The 26,503-nt window shown below is 40.2% G+C and overlaps 1 protein-coding gene across 1 annotated transcript in view; it reads left to right on the top strand.

The window, feature by feature from the left end:
- DDX10 (DEAD-box helicase 10) overlaps positions 1-22,963 on the top strand; it is a 191,486-nt gene extending 168,523 nt beyond the window's left edge. The window contains exons 17-18 of the mRNA XM_040583764.1: positions 8,292-8,425; positions 22,269-22,963. Of these exons, the coding sequence (XP_040439698.1) occupies positions 8,292-8,425; positions 22,269-22,473 (339 nt within the window). The 3' untranslated portion in view covers positions 22,474-22,963. The remainder of the gene's footprint in view (positions 1-8,291; positions 8,426-22,268) is intronic.
- Positions 22,964-26,503: the final 3,540 nt, after the last annotated feature.

Here is a 26,503-nt window from a genome sequence, read left to right as displayed (position 1 = left end):
ACAAATTGTACTAATGAGTCTTATCTCAGGCTCTCTACGCCAGCTCTACCTTTCTGTCCGAATTAGAATCTTAGCTGATGTTTCGTGGCTTGGCCGATTCTCAAGAAAACAGTTACTATGGATATCACTGCTATCTCTCACTTTAGCCTATGCCTTAGTATTGCTGTGGTCACTTTGTGGTGCTTATCTAAATCCTTCTTAATGCTTCTTTTGTTCTTTCATTTTCCACAGATGACAAATTACATGGTCTTTCTTTCCTGAAGAGAACCCTTTTGTAGCTTCTCCCTGTACTGACATTCCTCAACACTATTGCACACGTGATGCTACATTTTATCTCAGCTACCTGAGTAACACTAACTCTCAGCAAGTCGTCTTTTTTTTTTCTTTGAAGTTGCTTTACATTATTTTAGACCTGAAAAAATATTTTTCTTTCAATTAGTTGGTCTAGAAGATCTTGCCTCATATAAATCTTTATTGTTTCTCCTACTTGACATTTTAAGATATGTCTTTCCTCTTCATTCATATATATAAAATTTCTGTCAAGGGATATTATGATTTTCTGTCTGCTGGTGGATGGCTGCTAGTCTACCTCAGAAGCTTTTGTAGTATCTTTATCCAGGATCCCCTTTGCAGCCATGCCTGTGGAAACAGGAGAGGGCAGGTCTCCTGTTGTGTCATGCCCATTGCTCTTAATCTTCCCCAGGCAGTTTGCTTCCTTGTCCTTCTTCATCTGTTCCTTTTTGTCTTCTACTTAACCCTTAGGCTCTTTGGTCAGGAGTTGTCTTTTTGCAGAATTCTGTAGAAAGGGATTCATGGCTTGGGAAGGTGGATTTGACAACAACAAAAAAATAGTAAATGACCCTGCAGGTATGCAGCATCAGTCAGGTGCTTTCTGATTTACTTGTTACTTGTTTGCATATTTGAACAAATGTGAATCTATTGCTGCTGCTAAATAGGTTCTGAATGAAGGCAGACAAGGTCTTGTTCACACAGCAAGCAGCTGAGTCAGTGCCATGAGCAGCAATGCTACTTCTGAGTTTCTTTTCCTCAATTCTGTATTTAGGAGCACCAGTAGCAGTTCAAATAACTTTCACTGTGAGGAATTAATTTGATTCATATTTTTCTCCTTGTAAATGTGCTATTTTACATATGTATTTTGTAGAATCATTTTGACTACGTGAGTTAAGCAGGACAGTGAAAACATGAAGGTCTTGTAGGACAAGTGCTTAATGTCAGTGTTGCATACTGAATACCAATCAGTTCTTTCAAGAAAAAGAGCAGAACTAACCAGCTTACAGAAATCATGTGACTTCTGAGGTTTCCCTTCTGATTATTTCACGTCAGTGTTGCTGTTGATCTGTTAATTCTTGAAAAACACGTGGCACTAAGCAAAGGGTGCTCTCTGCTCCCAGTTTCTGCTGTGAGGAGTGGTGATGGTGGGACACCTCTGCTGCATCACAGCAGAGGATGCAGTTCCTTCAGGCTTGTTCAGAAAGCAATACAGAGAAAATTCTCTTGTGTAGGCACTGTTTCTGTGGACATATGCTGAGGTTCCCTAGAGAAGACTGATGTGTTGAAATGTTTGAACACAGAGACTACTTTGGAGAATTGCTTTCTGTGTTTGAGCTGACAGCCATGACTGCTGTGAACCTAAAAGTGGAGAGAAAGAGAGAGTGTAAAGAGACAGTCCAAGGATTACGTGAGGAGAATATAAGTTTAAAAACAGTGTTCTGCGTTATAATTTTCTGGGTTTGTTGTTTGGGTTTTTTTGGGTTTTTTTTTGTTGTTGTTTTTTGGGGGTTTTTTTGAGAGGGCCTTAGCCTTGTGGACATGTCTGTTGGCATGTTTAATTCTCCCAGACTTTTGTACTCATTTCTTTTTATAAGGCACAGCAAATAAAACCTTTTTTTTTTCCTGTACTACTTGCTTACTTGCAAGCAAAATGATACCTGACAACCTAGCATTAGAAAGATTTCAAAATAAAAATTGTTTAGACTTTTCTGGTTTGAAGCCTTTGCATTATTAAATGCTTTACATCAATTTTGGTTCAGACAGGGATTTAGTGTGCATGGTAGTAGCACCTCTGTATAGCTGCTGCCATGACAGGTGCAGGAAACTTTATACTTTGCCAGACATGAAGCTACTACTGTGTTAACTCAAATGCCAGAGACTTTGTTTATGGAACTAAAAATCCTGGATTTGATCTGTTACAGCAAATAAATCAACTGTGTGCTCATGCCCATATATTATTACACTGGAACTATTAGCTTGCACTCCTGTGAAATCAAGCCATCTCTAAAATCAAGAGTATATGCAGAAGTTTAAACCCTTCTGCTTATCAAAATTTCATATATTTTAGTGGGTGCTACCCATCTAGAAGCTTAGTTTCTTTTAAGTTATATTTTCATGTCTGTAACATGAATTATATTCAAGTTAACAGAATAGTTGTTTTATTCTGGCCTTTTCCACTAGAATTTTATTAGCTTACCCTTTTGTTAAAATACCATCAATAATTGTGGCTAGTAACAACCTGAAGAGTCTTGCTTTACAATAAGTATTCTACATGGGTCTTATAAGAGCAAATAAAAAACTGAAGAGGATAAGGTCTAGTTTTGAGACATACCCATTGTAATTCAAGTGCAGATAAGAACAAATACATTAAAAAAACCCCAAGTCTTTGAGTAGATTTAGAAGCCCTCAGCCTTTCATTGTGATGTAGATGAGTTTGTAATTGTAAATTTACCAGATTATATTGTCTTTCTATATATACATTCATTATGTTGCTATTAATTCTGGTATGAACTATGAGTACTTTTGTAGAGATCAAGTCTACGGATAAAACATATACTTACTACTATTAAAATGACAGAAGCTTTACTAATATGAAAAACCCCAGAAGTACATGTGTGGAAATTTCTACGTTTTTGTGTTTTCAATGGTTCTGAACTGTTCGTGTGGTAGGAGCCATTTCCAGCACAAATTGCTTTACTGTAGTTATACAGCAAAGATTTCAGTGTCAGTATATATGCACCAGTGTATGCTAGTTTGGAACGCAGACTTGCCCGTTCACTGACCACAAAATGTGGGGCATTTAGGAATGCCAAGAAAGAAAATCAAGTATTTTCACGTACGTTATTTGAGACCACTGGTAAAAGCAAGTTTCTGCTGTCTAAACTAGGCTAATTGTATTATTCAAGATATCAGGTTGCTTAAAAAGGAACAAAGAACGGGTGGATGAAATTGAGTCTTGGTGTGACTGCCAGTGATTGGGAAGGGTGAATGGTTTGGAGATGAAGCTTAGAGTTATCTGTCCCTTCTACTGAAAACCAAGAATAATATTCTGTAAAGTGGTGTGAAAACCAGGAGCTATGGCTAACTCCTCCCAGAGCCTGAAGATCAGTTAGATCATCTTGGCGCAAAGGCTATGTCTGTCTGTCTAACTGGCCACCTTGGTTTCTTCAGTCTTTGGTTTCCAGTCTTTCTGGCCAGACCCATGGAACTTGGCCAACCTTTCTGAAACAGCTGACCCTGTTCAAATCCACGTCACTTCCTTTTTGCGGTGTGCCTTGAATGCACCTGTGTACTTCAGACCCAAGAGGACAGAAAGTCCTACAACAACCTGTTCTCTGTTCTTGCCACCCTTCTGTATACCCAATCCTACTTAGATCCATAAGAAGAAGCGAGCCTAGGAGGAGTGGCAAAACTAATTGTGGAATGGACGTGTCATCAATTGTAATTAATGTTCAGTGTTGATGCAGGTAACAGAGCGTAGATGATAAGAGGAAGAAAGCTCGCGTGACTTGGTCACAGCTCATGAAGGCTAACCTTACATACCACTGCACACATCTTAGAAACGTGGACAAAAGGTGGCTTTTCCCCTCTTAGCTTGCAAGATCCTTCCCTTGGTGGAAGTGATGCTTTCTCTCTGGATTTGAAGGCTATTGGTGTTAGGTGGTATGGAGCATAGCTGTCCAGTTTCAGCATGGTTTAGGCAGCTCTTTGTAGGTTTGATCAGCACTTGGTTTGCTCCACTGGCTCCCAGTGAGTTTTCAGTATCTTGATCTTCAAAGCAACTGTTGGATCAAACACCCCAGCTACATCAAAGGCTGTATTTCTATTTGTGAACTGCCAAAATAGCTGTATTCCTTTGGGGCAATGTAGATGATGAAATATCAGAGCAACCATGTATCAGCTGGGGACACAGTATTGTGGGTTGGGGGTACAAGCTATTTTAAAAAAAACAACCCACAAACACAAACTGCGAGGCAATCAGGTGAATCCAGGGTAAGATGTTTTAAAGGGAATGCTACAAAACCTCTCAGTGAATATGTTCCTTCATAAACATGATGCAGCATGAGCTCCCATTTTTACCTGAAAAATAACTGTCAAAAAGAAGAAAATTAATAAAATTCAGAATGCTGTCAGATCATGAAAGGCATTATATTTTGAAGTATCTTTTTATACAAACTGTAATGTGCTAAATTTTTAACAGTGATGTATGTGTGTAGGGTAACCTCCTAGCAGTATTTAATGCTTCCAGTTTCTTAGCACTAAAATTGCAAACAGCACTTAATGGGAGAGGCCATATTATTAGCGAAAGCTAAAGGGTGGCATCATTCGAAAGGAACTGAATATTGTTCAAGCATGGCTGTTGATGGATTCAAATCAAGTCTGATCAACTTCTAAACAAACCTTAAAGGTGTTGGTTTTAGCTGATCAGAAATATTGCCCCATTGTCCTTTATAAAGTAATATGAACAGAACTGATGGTGCCTAAACAATTTCTCCCCCCTCCACCTGGATGCTAGGAGCTGATAAATTGCTTAAAGGGTTGAACTTAAAAATTGCAACTCCAGACAATTTAATTGTATAAAAAACCCTTAGTAAATTAGATATAAATTAAATACGGTAACAAATACGTATTCTATAAATTAAATCTTGGAAAACACAACACTTTCTGTACCTGTGCAGGTTTTCATGGTATGTTTTTTTCAGTTCTCCCTTTTTATCTGATGGTAATAGATTATTTTCAACTAAGTGCTTAATGCCTGGTAGAAAGGAGACATCATTCTGCTAGTTTGAACATTTGAGTCCCTTGAGTCTCTGTTTTCTTAAAAAGGTACATCAGTTTCTTCATTTTAAGTTTCTCTTAAGCCTGCCTGACACATTTACCTGAGCTCTGCCAGCCATCCAGCCTTTACAAAGAGAGTACATTGTCATTATGCCTTGTTACAAAGACAACTAGAAGTTGAATTGAAGGTATTCTGTTGAGAAGCAGGGCAAAAGCTGTAGAGGAGCCTGCCCTGTTTGCCTCATCTGGTGCGTGTTTCCAAAATGACTACAGTAAGGTAGAGTGTGATCATTGTCGACTTGGTACAGCGTGGAAGGTTGAAGGCAATGAGGTTTCCAAAACCTTCAGCACAGAAGTTTTGCTGAGTTTTTCTAGAATGTTGACTTTGCATAAGAAGAATTTCTTCATGCTGCAGAGGGAGACTATGCAAATGCCGAAATATTTTCATCTCAGTGCCATGTTCAAACTGAAAGTCTTTGTGCAAAGTTTCTGAGGAACTAGATTGCAAAATACAGGGGGCAGCCTGGTATAAAACAAGAGGTGGCTTGTCACCCCAGAGCTGAATGAAAATAGCAAGGTGATTTCCACTGATTTCTGTTCTCCTGACTGGCCTGATTTGATGTCTGAATGGGTTTCCTTCCACAGTTGGACTTTGTAATAAATACACATTCCAAAGCACATTGTCACTGACTTTAGGCATAAAGTACAGGTGGCCAAAATGTGTTCTTCAGTTAATCTCTTCTGTGATAGCAGTTGCCTTAGGAAGGATTGAATCCTGAGTCTGTACATTGCATCCTCTTTGTTTCTGGAGAACTTTTCCAGGAACTATGACTTCACTTTTTTTCTCCTGCTCTTGTGGTGAGTAATGTAAAGTTAAGTCACAAGATTTCATCTTCCTGACTCGCTGATAGACATTTGAAGCAAGAGGGGGAAAAATAATGAGATTCTGTTGTTCAGCTGTGGATGATAAATGTTCATGTTCAAGTTCTTAACAGTTTCAGGGTCGTACAAATATTTTAATGACTATGTAACCGGTGATACAGGAAATATGCCCTCATGATTCCTGAGGAATTAGAGAGGCATTGCTACCAATTATTTCTTTTGTTATAGTAAGCATTACCTTGAATGCAACTCTGCAAATTTTCTGCTGGAAAAAATGATTATGAATGTGTAATGAAAACAAAGGTTTGATCTCTGTGTAATTGTCTTGTATGTGCATATATAAATGACAAAACTTAGGAAACAATGAAGTCTCAACATTTTACTGACATAACTGAGAATATGAATGAACAGCCCAAGTCTGAAAAGATAACTGCCAATAAATGTTAGTATTAAGAACTCTGTTGCACAGTGTCACACATACATATTAAAAAATACTTTGTTCCATAAACAACTTTGAGTAAGAATTCTCTCTTTTAAATATATGATGGATATGCACCGGTTCTCCCTCCCATTGCACCTATTCTTTCAATACAAATAAAGAGCAAATATTTAGTGTTTAAAGAAATTTAAATATACTATAATTTAATGAAGAATGCTTCTCATATGTGGAAATTCATTAACAAAAAGGTGACCTTTTTCTGTTTTCTGTTGAATCAGTAGTGCTAATATTGTACTAAAAGGTGAGCTAGAATATATTTTTTGTAAGCAAAAAATTCTTTAAAAAAAACGCAAAACCGAAATAACCATTACTGTGAAATAGCATTGGAAGTTCCAGGTAACCAACATGCTTTTTAGTTAGTGGTTATGTTACCTTGGGCACTTTACAGTGCTGCTGCATCTGATGATGCTTCTAGTGATTGCATACACCCAGCTATAGAATTACCTTTACTGGTATTTCAAATCAGTTAAGAACAAAATGTGTGTTTAATATGTTTTTCTTCTGCCTTCTGATTGCAGATCTGGCTTTTAGCCCATTCTTTTGCTTGCTTTCAGTGTGCTGCAGAAGTGTCTCTGGACAAGCAATAAGAGACTCTTGCAGTGCTGACTAATGTTACCCTTCGCCAGCTCATTTCCTTTCACTCACTCTATATGCAGATACAAAAGGGAGCTTTGGTGCAGTTTTTGTTTTAATTAGTTTTTTTTTTATGGTGAGGTTTGTGCACATAAAGACAGTGTTCTTTTAAAATATGGTGATGGATGGAAATGGTGAAAAATCAGAACAAAATTGAGCTTTAAATATTTAATGATAAGAAATTATTTGTAGAATGAATGATCATTTAAATTAGTACTGTTTTGGAAACTCAGCTGTGTGCATGCTGATTAGATATATAAACAAAAGGTAGTGATATCTTTAATTAAAGTTTCTTTGCATTTGTTTTTGCTTTTCAGCACAAATAGGTATGGACCTGGGTTCATGTTGCTTAGAAATGCCTGTAAGCTTTTTGTTTGCATTTTTGTGTACATATACAATTGCATAGGCATCCCCTAGTCCAACTTTATGCCTGTTAGCAAAAATTTACAAAAGTGGTGCCATCAGTTCGGGACTGCATGGAGCAGAACCCGTATCTGCAAAAGCAGTCAGCTTTATTATATTATCCAAGACTTTTATGTAGCAGCATCTTCTATCCCATGTTTGTTAAGGAATTAGTGAGGCGTTCCCACACCCTGGGGAGACTCCCTAATGTCATCCCAAGACATGCTGCAGGGACAGAGGGAAGCTGAGCCCCAGAGAGGAGGGATGAGGAGGGTCTGGGAGGAAGTCTGAAGAGCATGCATCACTTGTGGTAGATGGCTGAGACTCCCTTAGAGCAGTTAATTCAGCTTAAGCAGCATTTCACTTTTGAACTGCAAGGACACCCGGATGAGTTTTAAATCAGAGTATTTCATGAAATACAGCTTACAGCAGTGATTAATGTGTCCACAAGCTCGTATCTCTTTGCCAGTGTGTTTCTGTGAGACAGTAAAGCTTTATGTTACTTAAACACTTACTCTCAGATGACTGTTGATTAGTTGCTGCCCAAATCTCTCAGATTTGGTAGATTTGAGATGATGATATTGGGAAGGTGGACTTTCAATGTAAATTCTTCAACCTTTAACAAACAGTGGAGGAGGGCATTAATAATGAAAGAAATTATTCTGTTTTGCTGGCTACAATAGCGGTGGCCTTTGACTGCAGTTGAGGGTGGTGGTTTTTGTTGTGGCCTCCCTATTAAGAGGTTTCTGGCGAGTCACATGGACTTGTTTGTTTATCTTGTAACTCTCCATTTGTCACTTGGCAGGCTGAAGAAGAGACAGTGGCCTTTCTTGCTCACAGTGGAAGTGAAGAAGAGTTTGATCCAAGTACTCTTCCTGATCCAGATAAATACAGAGATTCTGATGAAGAGCAGGATTCAGAAAGCGAGGACAGCTATAGGTATGTACACATCTTCCACGTTCATTTGGAAATGTTAATGGTTTCTAGAAAATGCTTTGTTTAGATGTTAGGAACTCATTTTACACTCATCCTCTTGCTCCCAGGACTTGGTGTACATTTGTTTGTTAGGTGGGTGCTGAACAGAAATCTGCACTAAAGGCTATTATTTTCTCTTCTGAAGCTGTATGAGAAAGATTTTTGAGTCATTGTTGAAGGCATCTCAGTGAGACTGTTTCACGTGCAAAAACATTGACCCTGGAGTTTTCGCGTGTTTCTGTGGTGGGTTGATGCAGGCTGGATGCCATGTACCCACCAAAGCTGCCCTGTCATTCCCCCTCCTAAGCTGGACAGGAGAGAAAATGAAACTGAGGGCCCCTGGGTTGGGATAAGGGCAGGGAGAGATGGCTCACTGATTAATGTCATCGGCAAAACAGGCTCGACTTGGGGGAAAATTAATTAATTACCAATCAAATCAGAATAGGATAATGAGAAATAGAACCAAATCTTAAAACACCTTCTCCCCACCCCTCCACCCCTCCTGGGCTTGGCTTTGCTCCCCATTTTCCCTCCTGCCCCTCAGGGGAGGGTCCTCACCCCCCCTGCCCAGCCCCGGTGCGGGGTCCCCCCCACGGGGCCACAGGCCCTGCCAGGAGCCGGCTGGCAGTGGCTCCATTGGACATGGGGGAAGCTTCTAGCAGCTTCTCAGAGAAGCCACCCCTGTAGCTCCCTTGCTACCAAAAATCTGCCACGCAAACCCAATACAGTTTCAGAAATGCATTTCTCTACTGTCACATTACAGGTTCTGTTTGAAAGGAGAAATGTTGAAGTCATCTGAGGGTTTGAATGAGCCCTCCATACCTGTGCTATGTTATATTTGTGCATGGTGAAGCTTGTTAAGTTTTATGATTCAGTGTTACTCAGGCTCTTCAACACTACAAACGGAGTGGAATCTGAGTTAGAAGTAAATATATAATAAAATTAACAGTGTTAAACTTTTCTTCTTAATTTAAAACAGTGTTTTTAATTATATAAACCAGAAGATTTTGTTTCCTGTAGATTAACAGAAAAGCACGGGGTGGGGATGAGGATCTGTAATTGATGGCAACATACTGCAATTCTTCAGCACATAGTGCAGGACGACAGAGGGATATCGTATGACATCCTGTGTGGTTTTTGTCATTTGCTTCACTGCAACATGAATTCCGTTGGTGTGTTTCTGATAAACAGCCTGTCATGTAACAGATTCAGAAACGTGACCTTGACACTTAAATGGGTGTATAGATCTTTATTTTTCTTTCTTCTGGATGTCTAGGTTCATAAATCTCTTGCATTTCCTATCAGAAACAGCTAAATCCTGGTGGCTAGATTATCCCTAGCTCCATGTCACTGCACATTGTAGGGGCAGTATGTAGGACTGGGTGTTGGGACATGGATTTAAGGACTGGATAGCCCTAAGTTAGCAGATTGGTAACGATGTTCCATGTAGCCTATTCACCAGTGTGTTGGTCAATAGAACTGACAAGGATAGGGGAAATGCATTGCTTTTTCTGAGCAGCAGTAAATTGTCCCTTCTTTGTGCAAGGGGGAGAAAGAAGGTAACTAAGTCAATTATAGTTTCTTCTGGTTTTTCACTTCCCCAAGCTGACTTGAGTATCTCCACTCCATGTAAAATGAATTAAAAAGCTGTGTAAAATGTAAATACAGCTTCCTAAAACCAAGCAGAAAGTGAGACCCATCATTCATAAACAAGATTCATCCAGTTCCTTTTGTACATATGACTACTTGACTCTACCCATCAGCTTTTGATGAGGGAAGCAGCAGAATTTGTTAAAGAAGTTCTCTTTTAATGAAGTTTAAGACTTGCTATTTGTTGGGGAGGGCTATGTAAGAGGATTTGTAGGTTGTTTTTCACATGTTGGTAGTGCTGAAATATTTCTGTCCATATTTGATAAATGCATCCTCTAGTGGTATTCGTGTATTGCTTGTAGTGGAACCAGGTTAGTACAATGAAACTATTCTCAGTTTCTCCCGGTTAACCATCAATAACATGGTTAATATTGTCTTTCTAATATATGAGATTCTAATAAGTAAAACCTGGACCTAAGACAGTGATTTGAGCTAGAGGATCATGTAAAATCCCATCTTGTTGGAAAGGGCCATCTCTGTTTGGTCTAATACTATGAGACAAGGACCAGAAGAAAAGTGTGTTTAGCAATTCTGCATTTGCATAGGACATTAATGGAGGTGCCAAGAGAAGTATTTCAGGATACTCGCGCTTCTCCATCTGGGACCATAGCAGTGCATGTTATGTCATTTTGCCTTTGAGGGCAACTTCTGAGTTGACTTCTGTAGTAACGTGTTGCTGCAGGTAACAAAGTAGAGAGTGGATCTTGACGGTTATGTTTCTTGGAAGGGGGAAACCCAAGAGTTTATTGAGAAGGTCTGAAGTAAAGCTTTGTTATGCGGTTGGACATTGAGTAACACTTGCCTTGTTCATTGGTGTGTATGTTGCTACTGAAGGACAGATTCCTGGAATCCGTTAAGCTGGTGGACAGCTGAACTGGTGGGAGAATGTTACCAGCAACTGAGTGTAGGAAAACCTAGTGTCACAGTACTACCTATTAAATATTTGATTACCTTAGGCATTTTCTCATTATTGCTAAATCGTTGCATACTTCCTGTAGCAAAAAGGTAGTATTTTAGTGTCACATTTCTTAAACAAGATTTTGCTTTATTTCAACTTGTAGCCTTAGCCAGGCTTAGTTATCTTGACAATACAATGTTTTGTAGCATAAGTACTTAATAATGATACTTTCAGTATCATTAAGTAACCATTTATCTAGGGGTTGTCACTTCTGTCTTTTTTTATGTATTCATTCATCACTTTTTGTATTGATCCTTTTTACAAAGATGTCAGCTAGACTCCAGATTAGCTAAGCTTTAAGAATAAAAGTTGACAGAGATGGACAGATCCTTTTGGCAGTGGTAATCAGTGCAGGATTTTTTGGAATCGATGGTTGATCTGACCCCCTGGAGTCAGAGTGTCTACTCTCAAGGAGAGCTAAGATTCAAAGAAGGTCTAGGGTCTTGGTCATTTCCCCTTCCTGCAAAGTAGGCTGGAAAAGAAAGAACATTCAAAAAGGAAAACAGGACCGTAGTAATAATTTCTGACGAAGTATTTTCCTCGGCAAAAAACACTTAAAAAAAGAAGTCAGTATGATTTTTGTAGGCAGGAATGTTGAGTCACATAGTAACTTGCCCTAAGGTCGTGGCAGTGACACGTGCCTGGGAATAAAATTCAGGCACCCAGAGGGTCCATTGGGTGGTCTGTCTTTGCCTTTGAATCTACAACTAATCACATGTGGTAACTGATTTTTAAAAATATTTTTCATGTTTTCAGTATGCCAGGTTTAGACATGTAAATTTGATAACCACATAGACACAGTTTAATCCTTTGTGGTTTTCCAGTTTATTGGACTTGTTCTTACTTGAGTTACTTTTTCAGGGAGTGTCGTCTTAGAACTTTGTTTTCTACAGTATTTCAGTTATCCTAAGGAGATTAGTCTTGAATTTAATCTGTACTGAAGAGAGTAACTTTGGGCACAAAAAATACACTATATATGTACCTGATTCAACTGGAGCTGAGATACGGATTGTTTTTTCTGCCATGTATTAAGGCTTGCAGGTTTTGATTTACCGAGTGTACTTTCAATATGCTGTTTGGATAATGTTTGGAGGTGAGTTTAGAACAAAGTGCAACATTAGAACCTTTTCCATCATACTCTATCTACATTGTATCTGTGTAATTCAAATACAGCTTAAAATCCAGGAAGTTTTACCAATTAATTTTATTTTTAAAAGTTATTTTTGCCTTGAGCCTGGCTAAGGATCATGTATTTGGAAGGTTGGATTTCATTTGGTCTTTGGGACTTAGCCATGTGTGGAAGCTAATTTGTTTAAAAACTCTATTTCGGATTTTGACTAGGAGACGCTAAGGCTCATGAAATAAAGGACATTTTATATTATAATTTCTTTAAGTTAATATAGAGATTTCAGATGTTCTGTATACTTGAAAATATAATGGATGGCCATTTGATATCTCAGCATTATTCAGTTCTTTAAAAGGTGGTCTGGCAAAGGAACAATTCCAATGTAAATTTTGTTACTGTTTTCACATGTAATATTGGCACATTCTTGCCATGCAAACCCTGATGACTTACACAGTTAAATTTTTTGGCATTCATTTTATGACTACAAAGTTGCAATTTGGTTTTGCTTCTTTAAGTAAAAGGTTTGTGCAAATCTGTCCTGTCCATTTAGTGCTCTAGGGGTTATAATCTTTATGGGTCACTTTTTTGGTCTCGGTTTGGGGGATTAAGCTTTCCCTGGCTAGGAGCAAGACATTCTTGGGGTAACAAATGTCTCAAGAACTGCCATAGCTTGAAGCTTCGTAACCAGCTTCTGTCAGCTTCAGGACACAGTACTGGTCTCAGTTGTTTGCCCTGACTTTTGGTTGACTTTTTAATAATAGAAAAGGTCCTTATCTTCCTCCAAGGAGGTTTAAAAATGTTTTTGTAAAATTTTCCATCTTTACACAAATTAACTGAATACTTTCCTGCATTTCAGTCTTGTTTGTGTTTGCTGGAGGACTGGGGTAAGGAATAGTAGATGTTTTCAGCCTTTCTTAAGAAGGCAAGAAGACTGAAATTTGGAAAGTGAGTCAAATTGCTTCAAGTTCTTCTCCAGCATTTAAGCTGAACAGGAGTTAACAAGGACCCAAAGAGCAGTTTCAAACATATCTAGCTAGTCCTGACATTCAGAGCTTTCTAGAAGAGGCTACATAAGTTTAGGCACTGCTCTGAAGTACTACAGATAAACCTGCAACATCAAAGACCACAATTTTGAGTTTATAATCGGCAGTGATTTCCAGAAGCAGATAGCAGAGACACCGGTATTGTATTATATTATAGCCAGGCACAGGCTGGGAGTGGATTTGTCAGTCATTGCTAAGAATAGTAATTTAATTGACGTGAGTGGTGAGAGCAGCTAGGACAGGTAGCAGAAGGAAGAGGAGAGTGAAAAACTCTGGGATGCTCACAAGGGCAAGAGCAGTGGGCAACAACATTCCAATACATAGATTTGGAAGATGACAGTGTTCAGGACAAAATGACATTTCTAGGAGTGCCTGAAGGGAGTGTGTCAGAATTAAGAGCCATTGATGGCTCCAGTGTGCAGCGCAGCATGTGGCAGTTAATCCCATGCTGGCTTGGGCCAGCCTAGGGAACATCAGTCATGTCTTTACAGGCTAAATGGATTTGGCCAGGGTGCAGGCTTAAGTACTGGACATGGTGGTTTGTATTGTCCACAACTGCTGTGACTTTGGATGGTGCCAACGAGAGCTCTTCTGGGCAATGTCCCAGGGTATTTGGTGCAGTAGGAGAGGCCAAGGACAGTTTCTAGTGGGGAGTGTTGATGAAGCCACATTTCTTTTAGGTGTGTGTGAATGAAAAGTGTAGTGGTCTGTTCTCCGGCTCTGAAGTTAGCTTTGAGGCTCAATATAGGTATGTCTGGAGACTTGTGAGGTGCTCTGAGCACCCTGTAGGAGGCTTTTGTGAAGTAGAGGCACAACTGAAAAAGAAAGATGCAGTGAAGGATATTAATTTAGGACTGGAAAAAGAGGAAATCAAGAAAAGCAAGAGAAAATGAATGACCAGTAAGCCTACGGGTAATGGAACATGGTAGCAGAAGAGGTTCGTGGTGAGCATATGGCCATGGAGAAGTGGTTTTGACTTGCATGAGGAAGGAAAGAGGTGCAGGGGATGTATGCATGAAAAGGAGGAGGGAGGATGATGGGGACCTGGTGGATCAAGAAGAGTAAATATGAGAACAATCTTGCTGGCAGTGGGAAGGAGGGGTTTCTGTTAAATCAGTGCTGATGCCTTCTGCAACTCTTGTAGAGCTGTGCCTAACTGTGTGATGACTTGTTCTTGGGGCTGGGAAGTACTGACCTAATGATTTCAACAAAAACAAGTAGTAGCACACAGTGAAATTGGGCTTTGAGATCAGAAAATAGAACTCTATTCTGTTTTATATTTCCAAAATTCAGAGTTTTTGCTCAAAGTGTTGGATTAAAATAGAAATATGTTGGACTACAGTAGCTGCTACTTGCTTTAAGAGGGAAAAAGTGCTTCTAAAAGGGGATAATTCAAAGCAAGTATCTGAGACCTAGGGTATCTTCTTTCAACAGTCTTTAAAAATAGACCATCTGTCCATGTTTAAGAAGTAAAAAACATTGCTAATCTTTTCTCCCTATCTGTGCCCCCACCATCCCCCCATTTTAAATTTTGGGAGCTATGCAATTCATGAGTTAAATTTGCCTATGAATAAAATTCCCTTCCAGCCATACCTCTACAAGCAGGGTAATTAATGACTGCAAGCATGTAATACGAGATTAATTTTTGTATATCTAGCAACATTCATCATATTTGGTTTAAGGCTATCAATGTAAATTGTTAATGAGGTGAAAAATTTAAGTGTATCAAATAGGGTAGAAGAAAAGCAGCTAGATTTCTTAAATATTCATTTTGCAGTCAGACTGAGTTTCTGATCTTTTTCTAATCCCTCAGCGTCTTTAAATAAAAATGTTGAGGAGGAACAAAGTTACGATTGACCTCATTGTTACCTTCTTTAAAGCTTTAATAGGTGCGACTGATCACATTAACTCTTAGATCAGCATGGAAAAGGTCTTGGACATGAGGGGAAAGGAGAAATGTCTTAATTTTGGTACTGTTTTGTGTTTGATTTTATGGCCAGTCACCAGCTGACAGGGGGCAAATTGCAGTTTCTTATACCTTCTTCTTATACCAGGGTGCTGATGCTAACCTACTAAGTTTTATGTGATCCTTGATGTTGTTGACATCACATTGTCTTTTGAGATGATTAATCTGCAAATCATGGTGCTCCCTCTAATGTGTTTTGTTCAGGTTATATGAGTGACTTTGTGAAGGCCAGAACTTAATATTGTAAAAGGTCTCAGTTTAAGGGCTTGATCATGATGTTTAGCTGCAAAATTGGATGTTGAGATATGGGATTGGTGTTGATAGAGATGTGATGATATTCCTATGCTGTGAAAGTCTTTATAAGAGTTAAACTCTAGCTCACTATATGAAATGTACCTGATGGTAGAATTTTCTAGTGAAATTTGGTAACCTATGCTCTGCAGGTCAGACTAGATCCCCTGTGGTTTCCATAAACTTGTCAGCTACAGAAATTACCTTTTCAAAAAAACCCCAACATGTAGTAAGCCATCAGCAAGTGTTTGCATGAATGGAGGAGGAATGGGTTGAGTATTAACTGAAAACTCAATTCATAAATTAACCGTCAACAATCGGAGAATGATAGTGGTCATAGAAAAGAAAAGGAGAACAATGGATCTGAAGAATGTCAGTGTCAGATGAAGCTGAGGAGGCATGACTATATATGCAACAGTTAGGTAGGTGGTTAGCAGCATCTCCAAAGGCAGCAGCACATTTCAGAGGAGGTTAAGCCTTTGACAGAGGGACGTACAGCAAATTAAAATGGTTTTATTGAAGCCACGGTGACCTCTAGCTAGAGCAGTTCCAACCCAGAGCAGTGATACGAGAACCAACTCCTGAATGATCTGAGTTTTCAGACTGGTATATAAAGATAAGATGAAATTGCTTAGGGCAGATACACTGAACGGAAACTCTGGTGGCTCAGGGCTGAGTCAGATGCTGCTGCTTTATGGTCAGCAATGTCTGTGATGGGAACAGGGAAGAAAAGTGCTGTTACAGCTTCAGACATCTGATTTGAGTCCACTGCCACTTGTCTGCTAGAGCCTTTAGAAAGTAAAGGTGACTTCAGAGCGGAACAGAGATGTTGATGGTTGGCTGGAGTACTTTTTCCTGTCATATCTTCTCTGTTCTTCCCATGCAATAGTAAGAAGTATTAAGCATGCTGTCTTGCTGTAGCAGAATGAAGCTGGGTTAATTATCATTGATAACATACAGCTGTGGGCTGGCTTCAGGGGCGGCGGGTTGGCCGATGTAGATAAGGTGCAGCTGTGGCTGGTTCTGTTAAGGGGTTGAGAGCTAATGAAGGGAGAGCAGCCCAGGAAGAAGCAAGAGATGAGAGAGTGGGCCCTGGATGAGGTGAAACGAGGAGAAGGCAGCAGAGGGACTGGCATGAAGAGTATGTTGGTATGAGATGGTAAAAGACCTTGCTGCAGCTTGATAGTTTGGAGAGTGCTGCGACATCTTGCTGGTCTGGTTTTCATTTAAATATTTTTTTTTCTTCTTCTTCCATGTTATGGTACTTCAGCTTTAATAAATGATAAAAAGACAGACTTGTCTTTTGCTTTTAGTACTGTTATACTGGTATTTCATTACAAGTAGATTATTCATCCCTTTTCCTGCAATTGTTTTTTATAAATCTAGTTTTAGAGCTGATTTACATCAGTGGAATGGCCAGTAAGGGAATCATAGAATCATTTAGGTTGGAAAAGACCGCTAAGATCATCAGGTCCAATTGTTAACCCAGCACTGCCAAGTCCACCACTAAACCACCTCCCTAAGCACCACTTCTACATGACTTTTAAATGCCTCCAGGGATGGTGACTCAACCACCTCCCTGGGCAGCCTGTTCCAATGCTTGGCAACCTTTTGGTGGAGATTTTTCCTAATATCCAATCTAAACCTCCCCTAGTGCAACTTCAGGCCATTTCCTCTTGTCCTGTCCCTTGTTACTTGGGAGAAGAGGTCAACTCCCACCTGCCTACACCCCCCTGTCAGGCAGCTGCGGAGAGCGATAAGGTCTCCCCTCAGCCTCCTCCTCTCCAGGCTGAACACCCCCAGCTCCCCCAGCTGCTCCTCACAGGACTTGTGCCCCAGCCCCTTCCCCAGCCCCGCTGCCCTTCCCTGGACACGCTCCAGCCCCTCGACGTCCCTCCTGCAGCGAGGGGCCCGACACTGACCCCAGGGTTCGAGGTGCGGCCTCACCAGTGCCCAGTACAGGGGCGGTCACTGCCCTGGCCCTGCTGGCCACACTGTTTCTGACACCAGCCAGGACGCTGCTGGCCCCTTGGCCACCTGGGCACACGGGGGGCTCATGCCCAGCCGGCTGTCAGCCAGCACCCCCAGGCCCTTTCCCACCGGGCAGTTCCCAGCCCCCTGCCCCAGCCTGTAGCGCTGCCTGGGGCTGGTGTGACCCACGGGCAGGGCCTGGCACTGAGCCTGGTTGAACCTCACACCGCTGGCCTCGGCCCATCGGCCCGGCCTGTCCAAATCCAGGAAATAACACAACACAATGTATTTTCATTACCATTTCTATATGCTGTAGCATTCTGACAGCAAGTAAGAAAGAAGCTGCACTGGGCTTTATGGAAGGCACTGCAGTAATTAATCTTCATTAGGATTGCTGCCATGGCCTTGTGAATTAAAATTTATTACATGGAAAAAGGTTTGTGGCACAGCATGTTTGATTAGCAAAATGCCAATATTTATGGTATAAATTGTTCCTAACTTTTCTGAACTGTATTTTATTAACAGATTCATTCATTATTCCTGTACGTTTCTTTGGGAAAGAGCTTGTGTGTGCTATATTGCAGCCTGGAAACTTGACTCATGGCCTGCAATTCAGTGGCAAGGGCAGTTTGTTTCCAGAGCAGTGATGGTAAACCTAGGCTCCAAAGCACGCTCTGATAAATGTTAACTGAAGCAGAGCCTGTCTAGAGATGTCATGGTAGTACCACGCTTTTTGAACAACAGCAACTTGGCTGTGTGGCTCCACATTCCAAATGACTGACTCTCAAGCACTTAAACAAGCTGTATTTAGGTTTTAAGACATACTGTGAAGCCCAGAAACAAGTTAAATAATAGCAATTAAAAGTTTTCTGTCTTTTCTCAGTATTGCCTCAAAACATACTTGTGAAATTATTTTTGAGTAGTTAAATTAGAGTTTTGTGGTGTGTAGCTATCAGGGTCATAGTTAGATCCCCTGCTTCCCAGATGCCATTCATATATGCTGGCATTTATTTAAGGGACAGGATTCATAAACTATGCTTTAGTGTTTGAGTAATAAACAGTAGTATCTTCCTTCGCTGTTACAGCTGTGCAAACAGTGACCACAGAAATTACTGAGCCTGTTGATAAGTTGGCTGTTGGTACCTTCTCGCCTGTGTAAACACAGCCCAGTCCCAGTAAATCCTTCCATCAGGCAGCTTCAGACTGCACAGGTCACTCAGGCAGCTGAAAAGCTAGATTGCACCAGATGGTAAAAGGAAGGAATTATAGTCCAGCTGCATATGCTGCTTTCTAGGTGTTATAAATAGAAGACAAAAAAACCACGCTGGCTTTGGTTTGCATCTGAATTGTGGAGTTGCTTTCTAACTGTGTTGTTCTGTTAGAAAACACTTCACCTTAGAATAACTTTATTTTGTTTTGGCTATTTGTGGATGCAGCTGGTAGTGTATCAGTTTGTGAGGAATAAGGGGCTGTTTATGCCCATGGAAAGTGACCAATGATAAGATGGGCTCTGCAGGGTGGACTGACAGGCCTTTGGTCAAAAGAGACCGATTCATTTGATGGTTAAGTGTAGAAGTCATCCCCATATAGCTGCTTTCACAGTCAGTCCTTTTACATGCATACCTGAGAATTATACATATTATATCTCCTCCAAAGAGCCTTCTGTCCAAACAGCTAAGGAGAAGCACCCAGATGGAGTACAGGATGCCCCTTGGCATCATGATGCCAGATATTTCTCCTGGTTATTTTTCAGCTTCCTTTTAAAATTGACTCTTTCATCCTTCCTAAAAGCTATGTGTCTGACTGCTCTTCCAGAGCAGTACAGCCCTTCTCTACGCCACCCAAGCCGTTGCTGGTAAAAATCCATCCTGCAGGGCCAGGGTTGGGTGTGGGACTAGCTGATCTTTAAAGGTCCCTACCAACCCAAACCATTCTATGGACAGGCACTGTCTGTCTTCTCTCTGCATCTCAAAAATTACGAACATCATAGATGCTCCACATGACTGTCTGCTTTCCTTCCTAATTGCCTTTGTCAAATACTGTTTTGCTTCTACTTTTTGTGCATCACGAGAACACAAACCTTTAGTTCTCTTCATTGCTCGGTGGCTTTGCTCCTGCTTCCTGCATTATATGTTCTTCCTTATTCACTCTCCAGCTTACAGCCCAGTAGGGGTGAAATTAGTGTGAAAATATACCTGCTAACATGTAGATACATCTTTAGTACTTAATCAAGCACCATGATCCCTCAGTAATAATAAGAAACAGCTTGACTCAGCATAATCTTCCCACAAAGCTTATGATGAAAGTTAATCGTAATTGTGTTGATGTGCTTTTTGATTGTGGAAAAAATTAGAAATCTCACAGTTTCTTCTAAATGTGTTTTGTGTTTAAATGCTATACCTTACAGACATGTAGGCCTATGGGCCCCTGAAACGCCAAAAATTAATATAATTTTTGGTATTTAAGGTCTGCTATTTCCTAACTTGTGAGATTTCTGCATTGTTTTATTTGCAAAGATCTTTTGAACTAATGTCCTAGATGAAGCGTTAGTCAATTATGAATGCAAACAGGGCTTCAGAATCCCTTTGAATGCTGGAAATAATTGGCTCTTTTGCAAACGAGCTAAAATGTTTTTACTTAAGGAGGTTTAGTTTTACTTTTTAAAGTGAACCCCTATACTCTGTCCTGATCAAAGTGAACACCATGGAACTCCAGCCCAGACCCACACTGGCCACTTGGAACAGTGAGAAGTCTTAGTCCTTTAGCATATTTTCATATACCATCAGTATAGCTTCAGCATTTATGGACTATCTTAAGCACTACAGAGATAACTAGATCTTTCCCCAGGAAAGGAATAGAATAAGCATTGGTAAGAAATGAAAATGCCACCCCCATGCAAATGACAGCTGAAAGCAGTCAAAGTTGCTGTATCCTTTGAAACATCCCCATTTTAGGAAAAGTATTTGCTGCACAGTCATCAGCTCTTCATAGAATCATAGAACGGTTTGGGTTGGAAGGGACCTTTAAAGATCTAGTCCAACTCTCCTGCCATGGGCAGGGACATCTCTCGTTAGATCTGGTTGCTTTACGCTGTTTCTTTAGGATAGGTGGAGAAGGACAATATAAAGGCAGGGTGTTTGATTTGTTTCAGTTGTGGGAATGCAAGGTGTTTCTCATAGGATTTCCCTCCTCTCTCTGTGCTGTAGTAAGCAGGTGGGAGTTGGCATTGTTATTCTATGAAAGGTGGGATGGATGAGAGAGGGAAGCAGGTCACACGTTTGCAGTCCAGGGCAAGGCCATCAGATCTTACGCTATTCCTTCGTCTCGGTGGAGAGGCAGCCAGAAAGCACCGTGTGTAAGCCAGGAAGAGGAGGAAGCATTGCGCTGCCGATCCCTCTCAGCCAGCATTCAGGAACTTCTTTGAAAACTGCTATATTTGGGGGTTAATGTTTGGGTTAGGCTGGTTTCCAATGAGTGGTGAAACCAGTGTTTCACAGGCTGGTAAATAGTCCTATTAATGGAAGAGCAAGGTGGGCAGCTGGTGGTGGTTTGAAGTGGGCATTGCATTCCTGTGCTGTCTTCAAAGGACAGTAGTGCCCAGTTTGAGCTGTTTGTTATAACTGCTGTTTCTAACTGTTAAGTCTCTAAACAGTATTTCTGAATGAAACATTTCGCAAACATTACGTTTACATTCAAGCAATTATAACAATTCAAGCATTTTTTTTGTTGTTGTTGATAACGTCTATTTTTTTTTAAGTTAATCAAATTTTCTGGGTAGAAATTTGCCAGATTTTAACTGAAAATCTGAATTTAGCAACCTGTTTTAGAAAAACCATTTTCTGTTTTTGTCATATTCCTTAAAATACAAATGTGAAAGACGGAGAATGCCATTTTGTTTCAGTTAACTTCTTTGGAGGGAGTGGTTTGGGGTGAGAGGGGTCGCATTTTACTCATTTTGGTATGAATTCTACCCTACAGCTTAGGACAACCAGCTCCCTATAACCTGGTACATGGATATTATATCAGATTTTGTTAATTAGATTATTTTAATCTTAGATAAGGTGATTTATAGCAAATTTTCTGTTAATGGACAAAAAACACATGAAGATATGTGAAAAGCTTGGGCTTTCCTCCTGTTGCTGTCATGTGGCCATGTGACAGAAGTCAAAGTATTGAAACAGATACGCAGCTGTTTCATCCGGATTGAAGGCTGCAAAACGCTATTCATCCAAATCAGCAGAAGAAATAGGAATTCACCAGGGAAAATAACCGGCTTGGGTTTTTCTCTTTCTCTCATGGCAAAGAGGTGGTTAATATCTCCCAAGGAAAGCTTCTGAAAGAAGGAGAAAGAGTGGCTTGAATTACATAGACTGAGATCAAAACTGTATTAAATGTAGGATTCGCCAATGAAATGACAGTTCTGGTGTTTTTATTTTTGTCCAATATTTATTTTAGACAGGATCTTGAATGCATATAAAGGTCCACCAACACATCACTAAATCAGTTTTGTCAAGTTGTCAGTCAGTCTATAAGGCAGCAAATAATTAGATAAGACTGATAGCAATATCTTGATATACTGTAATCAATTAAGACAGCAGAACATCCACCATCACCTCGGCCTAAAAGCAGTTCTAATTTAGACATTCAGAGTTCATCGGCTTCTATCGCTTTGCCCTTCTGAATTGTAATTTTGTTTGCACTTATCTTGACATAAATTTGCCTTGTTTAAAATGAATTGTTTGATTACATGATTATATTGATTACCACAGTTGTTAAAAAGACTAATTGATTTGTTTCTGCAGTGAAGTTGAGGAGAGGAGTGGAAAAAAGAAAAGAAGCTATAGCAACAGTACTGCAGCAGAAGAAATGCTGCGGAAAAGAAAGAAGACGAAATTCAGCCAAGAGGAGGAGGAGGAGGAGGAGGACCCCTGTTTGCCATTAGATACTGGGCTTTCTCTGGCAGAGGATGAGGAGCTTGTACTACGTCTGCTCAGCAGTCACAGCTAATTATTTTTCTGCACGTTTTCTTTTCTGGGACATCTCCACAATTTTGTCAGGAGTCTACACAAAATTAATTTGGCATCTGGGCAGCTGGGTACCAGTGGACGTAGATAAATGAGTTCCATGTGCAATGGGATTGCCTTAGATTGCCTCATAGATTATAGACAATATTTAGTTTGATTTATAAGGCTTTCTAAATGAACTTTCCAACCTAAATCCCCAGATGTCATTTTGCAGTAACTCGTTCATAAATTAAAATCTCCCAAGTTTTGAAGCAATTATCTTTTTTTATTTTAATCTTGCTTTAGATAAAAACAGAATGCTCCTGTCTTGACTCTGTCAGGTTTGTTATTTTAAAGGTGTGCGTACTAAAATTATGAAAGAAGAAATACTGTTGGCAGTTCAAATCATATTACTTAAAAATAAACTGCATTTCTTCTTCTGTGTATCATGCACATATTTTAAAAATATTTTAATAAAAATTACTGAAGCCTTGGTGTAAACTTTTGGTGTCTCTTGCAGCTTTGTTAAAAAAGCATTTATTTATCCTCCAGTTATCATTCCTATTAGGATTCTGTCACTGGTGTTAGGCAATTCAGAAAACCCCTTTAAGAAGCTAAAACTGAATCTTGCATTTGAATCCCATGTGAATTAGAACACAGTGATGGCACAGAAAGGTAGAGCAATACGCTGCCTGTTAAAATTGGTTACAAGGTAGGTTTTGTCGCAGACTTAGAGCTGGAAGTGAGCGCCCTTTTTTTTGTTATGATGAGGAATTCTGTTATTATGAAGATTTTTGTTACAATGAGGAAAAATAATTTGTTGTTGAGCATATTTACAAGTTTCATCCCATCAAACCGTGGTTATTTGTTGCAGGTTTTGTGCATGCTCACTGATAACCACTGTGCCTTGATGAACAGCAATAAGACATAGGCTATGTGAGTCCTTTCTTGGGGAAGGGAAGAACCGGGTATTCTCTCCGAAGCAAAATGAAATATTAATACAATACCAAATTCTTCGTTGTATAAGTAGATTTTCTTCTCTTGCTTGCACCCAAATGCCAGCTATAAGCCAAACTCACCATTGTCTTGCTTGCATTCTTGACTACCCCCTCAAGAATATTGGCATGTTGTTCAGGAAAAAGCATGGTAAACTCTTGCAGGCAATATGGAAAATTAGGAAAACTGCTGATCATTTTAGACATCTCCAAAACAACCTAGGCAGAGGGAAGGCTGCTGTGCGAGAAAACAAAGGGGAGCAGGAAAATCCAGTGTTTTGTTTGCTGACACAAGTTTTTTGACAGCAAACAGGCATGTAAGTGATGACTGTCTCAGCAGACCTGTAAAATTTACGTGACAAAATAGAGAGTAAACCACTGAGTAGGTACAAATGCCTGAGGGCTTTCCCCTGTTGCTTCCTTTCAGCAAATCATAAAGTACACATTGTCTCAAAAAGTTTGGTCTTCCCATCACCTATATGAAGGACATATTAAAGTAAATACTCCCTTTTTTTCAGTATCACTTTCCCCATTCTTTTTTGTTACAGGAATCCATCAGCACCAATTCAGTAAGCCTTTCTTCCTCTCCCTGTACCCTATGCTATCTTTTAGCTCAGTTACCCAAAACTGAAAATACACTGCAAATTCTTGTCTCCAAATGTTGCTTCTGCTGTTCTGCCAGCAGACAGGGTATCATAGAAACAGTGTTATAGGCAGAGCACATCCGCCATGCGCTCCTTCCTGACAATGTGGAACGAGAAGAAATGACCGAGTTTCACAAACAGCTAAATGTGAAAGATGGGACCTGCCTGGCAGCTGAAGCACAGGGTTGTTTAGTCTGTGGTGCCATGGTGGGCAAAATACTGCGATCTGGAAATAGTACCGCTGATGAATCTGTTAATGAAGAAGGATCTGCTGTGATGCTGTTGTGACTGTGCTTGGGCTCCATCGTGTGAATGGCTGTAGTGAATGTGATGAGCAGTGTCGGCATGTGCCCCTGCGCTGGGATAACAGAGGTCCTGCTCCTGCAGTCATGGAGGAAGGTGGTAAACTTCAGTGCAAGGAGCACCAACAGCAGAAAGCTATTGAGAGGTGAGTGGGATGTAGGTGATACTACATGTGCTGTTGTATGCATCTTATTCAGAGGTATTCATAGTGTACTTTGGTGATCCTTTGTCTTGTACATCACCTGATGTAGAAGGTTGGACACAGTTTGTTGGGGCAAGTAAGTAAAAAACCAAAAGATTTACTGTTTCTTACTGGAATATTGTATTTGTGTGCTGGGATGTGAGGGAAGTATTCTTACCCAGTGAGTAAGACTAAAAAAGTATGTATATTGGAAGAGCGTGCTGCATTTCTATTCTTGTGATGTTTTCATTAAAGTAATGAAGTATGAAGTAATTTTTCAAGTGCTCTTTTGTATTTTGGGATAATGGAGTTTCTAATGTACTTGTGTTGTCTGTCACAGAGCCATTGTTTCTCGAATCCTTACAGAGTTTGCCCATCTACGTGGCTGTCCTTGAGGGGATGGTGTGTATCTAGAGCGTGACTCCCACAAGAATGGAGCCTTGTGAAAAAGGAGAGGGAAGGGACTTAAGGCAGATGCTCCATGTGATGAGTGTATCTAAGAACTGTGAACTACTGTGTGTGCTAGAAAGAACAAGGAGAAAAAAAAAAAAGCCAGCATTCAGCGTTTTGAGGCAATGGCTGTGGTTCTGAGTCATTGTGCCTGTCAGCTGTAGATCGGGTTTAAGGGGCTCCTCACCAGCACTGTTTTTAGCTGTGCTTCTGGAGTAAGAAAAAAAGTGCAAAGCACACAGTGTATTAATCTTAGAAATGTGAGGATTGACTTAACTGAAGGGTATTTTCCAGGGAGCTCGTTTGCATTTCACACCCGTGGAGCTCTTAACCTGCTGCCAGAAGACCTGGCGTGTGTGTGTGCAGGGCTGATGGGCAGGTGGAGTGGGGCCAGCTGGGGGTGCCACCCATCGTCATCCTTTATTCTGGTCCCAGATACAGCATGTGCTGCTGCAGCATCAGAAGAAATCCCAAGCTTTTGCAAGTTTTTACCTCGCATGCATTATAATCCTGGCTTTACGCAGGAGAAATGGAAGTGTGGAAATCGTTTGGCTTGCCTGTAATCAAAGACTTCATTGATGACTTTACGTAGTTGAATCCACAAATCCTAAATCACTTCTGATTTAGCAAGAGCATCTTCCCATTGGCATCTGAACTGCCTTCTGTGCAGGACCCTAACCTTCATGTGTTGTGGTGCCTGGTGCTGTGAGCGCCTTGGGGTGGATTTTGGGCTTCTCGCCCCCATAGGCTGCAGCCCTCCACAAGCAGGGGAGCAAGAGTCCTCTCTGGGGACTCCATTAGTAGCAGTAGCAAGATCTGAGTATGGTGGTGAGTATTTTCAAAGGCCATTGGTGAGGAGAAATCCTGAAATTGCCGAGCAGGAAATCTTGTTTGAAATAATGAATTTTCATATTACTTTGAATTTGTACTTTATATTAACAGTGATTGATTTCCTCTTGCTGCTAGAACGGTTCCAGTGTGTTGATTTATAGCTGGGTATAGTGCTAAAACTAAATCTAGTACATTTAGCTAATTCTGAAGCTATACATCAGGCACTTATATAATGGTATACTTTAGTGGGCTTATATTTAGAGTCAAATTTTCTCTTTGTTGCATACAAAATAATAGAGGCATATGTTTACTGGATAGTTTATTACCACCATTTGTTTGAAGCCTCTTTTGGGTGGAAACTGGGAGTCAGGTAAAAGTCATGAGAGCATTGTAGGGTTTGGGTTTTTTAGATTAAGTAGACTGACACAAAATGTGCTAGCTACCAAAGGTGTCCAGCATGCATATTTTCATGAGGCTTATAAAATGTGTCATTGCAAAGATACTGTTCTTTCTCAGCATCATAGAAATTTCTGTTAGGTGTTCACTTTGCCTTACTGATGCAGCGTATTAAATCATGTGAATAGTATAAGAAATCTAGGCTCTAACAGAAGTGGTTGCAAATTAATATTT

Source organism: Falco naumanni, chromosome 2 (assembly GCF_017639655.2).
Source record: "Falco naumanni isolate bFalNau1 chromosome 2, bFalNau1.pat, whole genome shotgun sequence".
In the NCBI taxonomy this organism is placed as follows: Eukaryota; Metazoa; Chordata; class Aves; order Falconiformes; family Falconidae; genus Falco; species Falco naumanni.
This window is presented reverse-complemented; position numbering and strand designations above follow the sequence as displayed.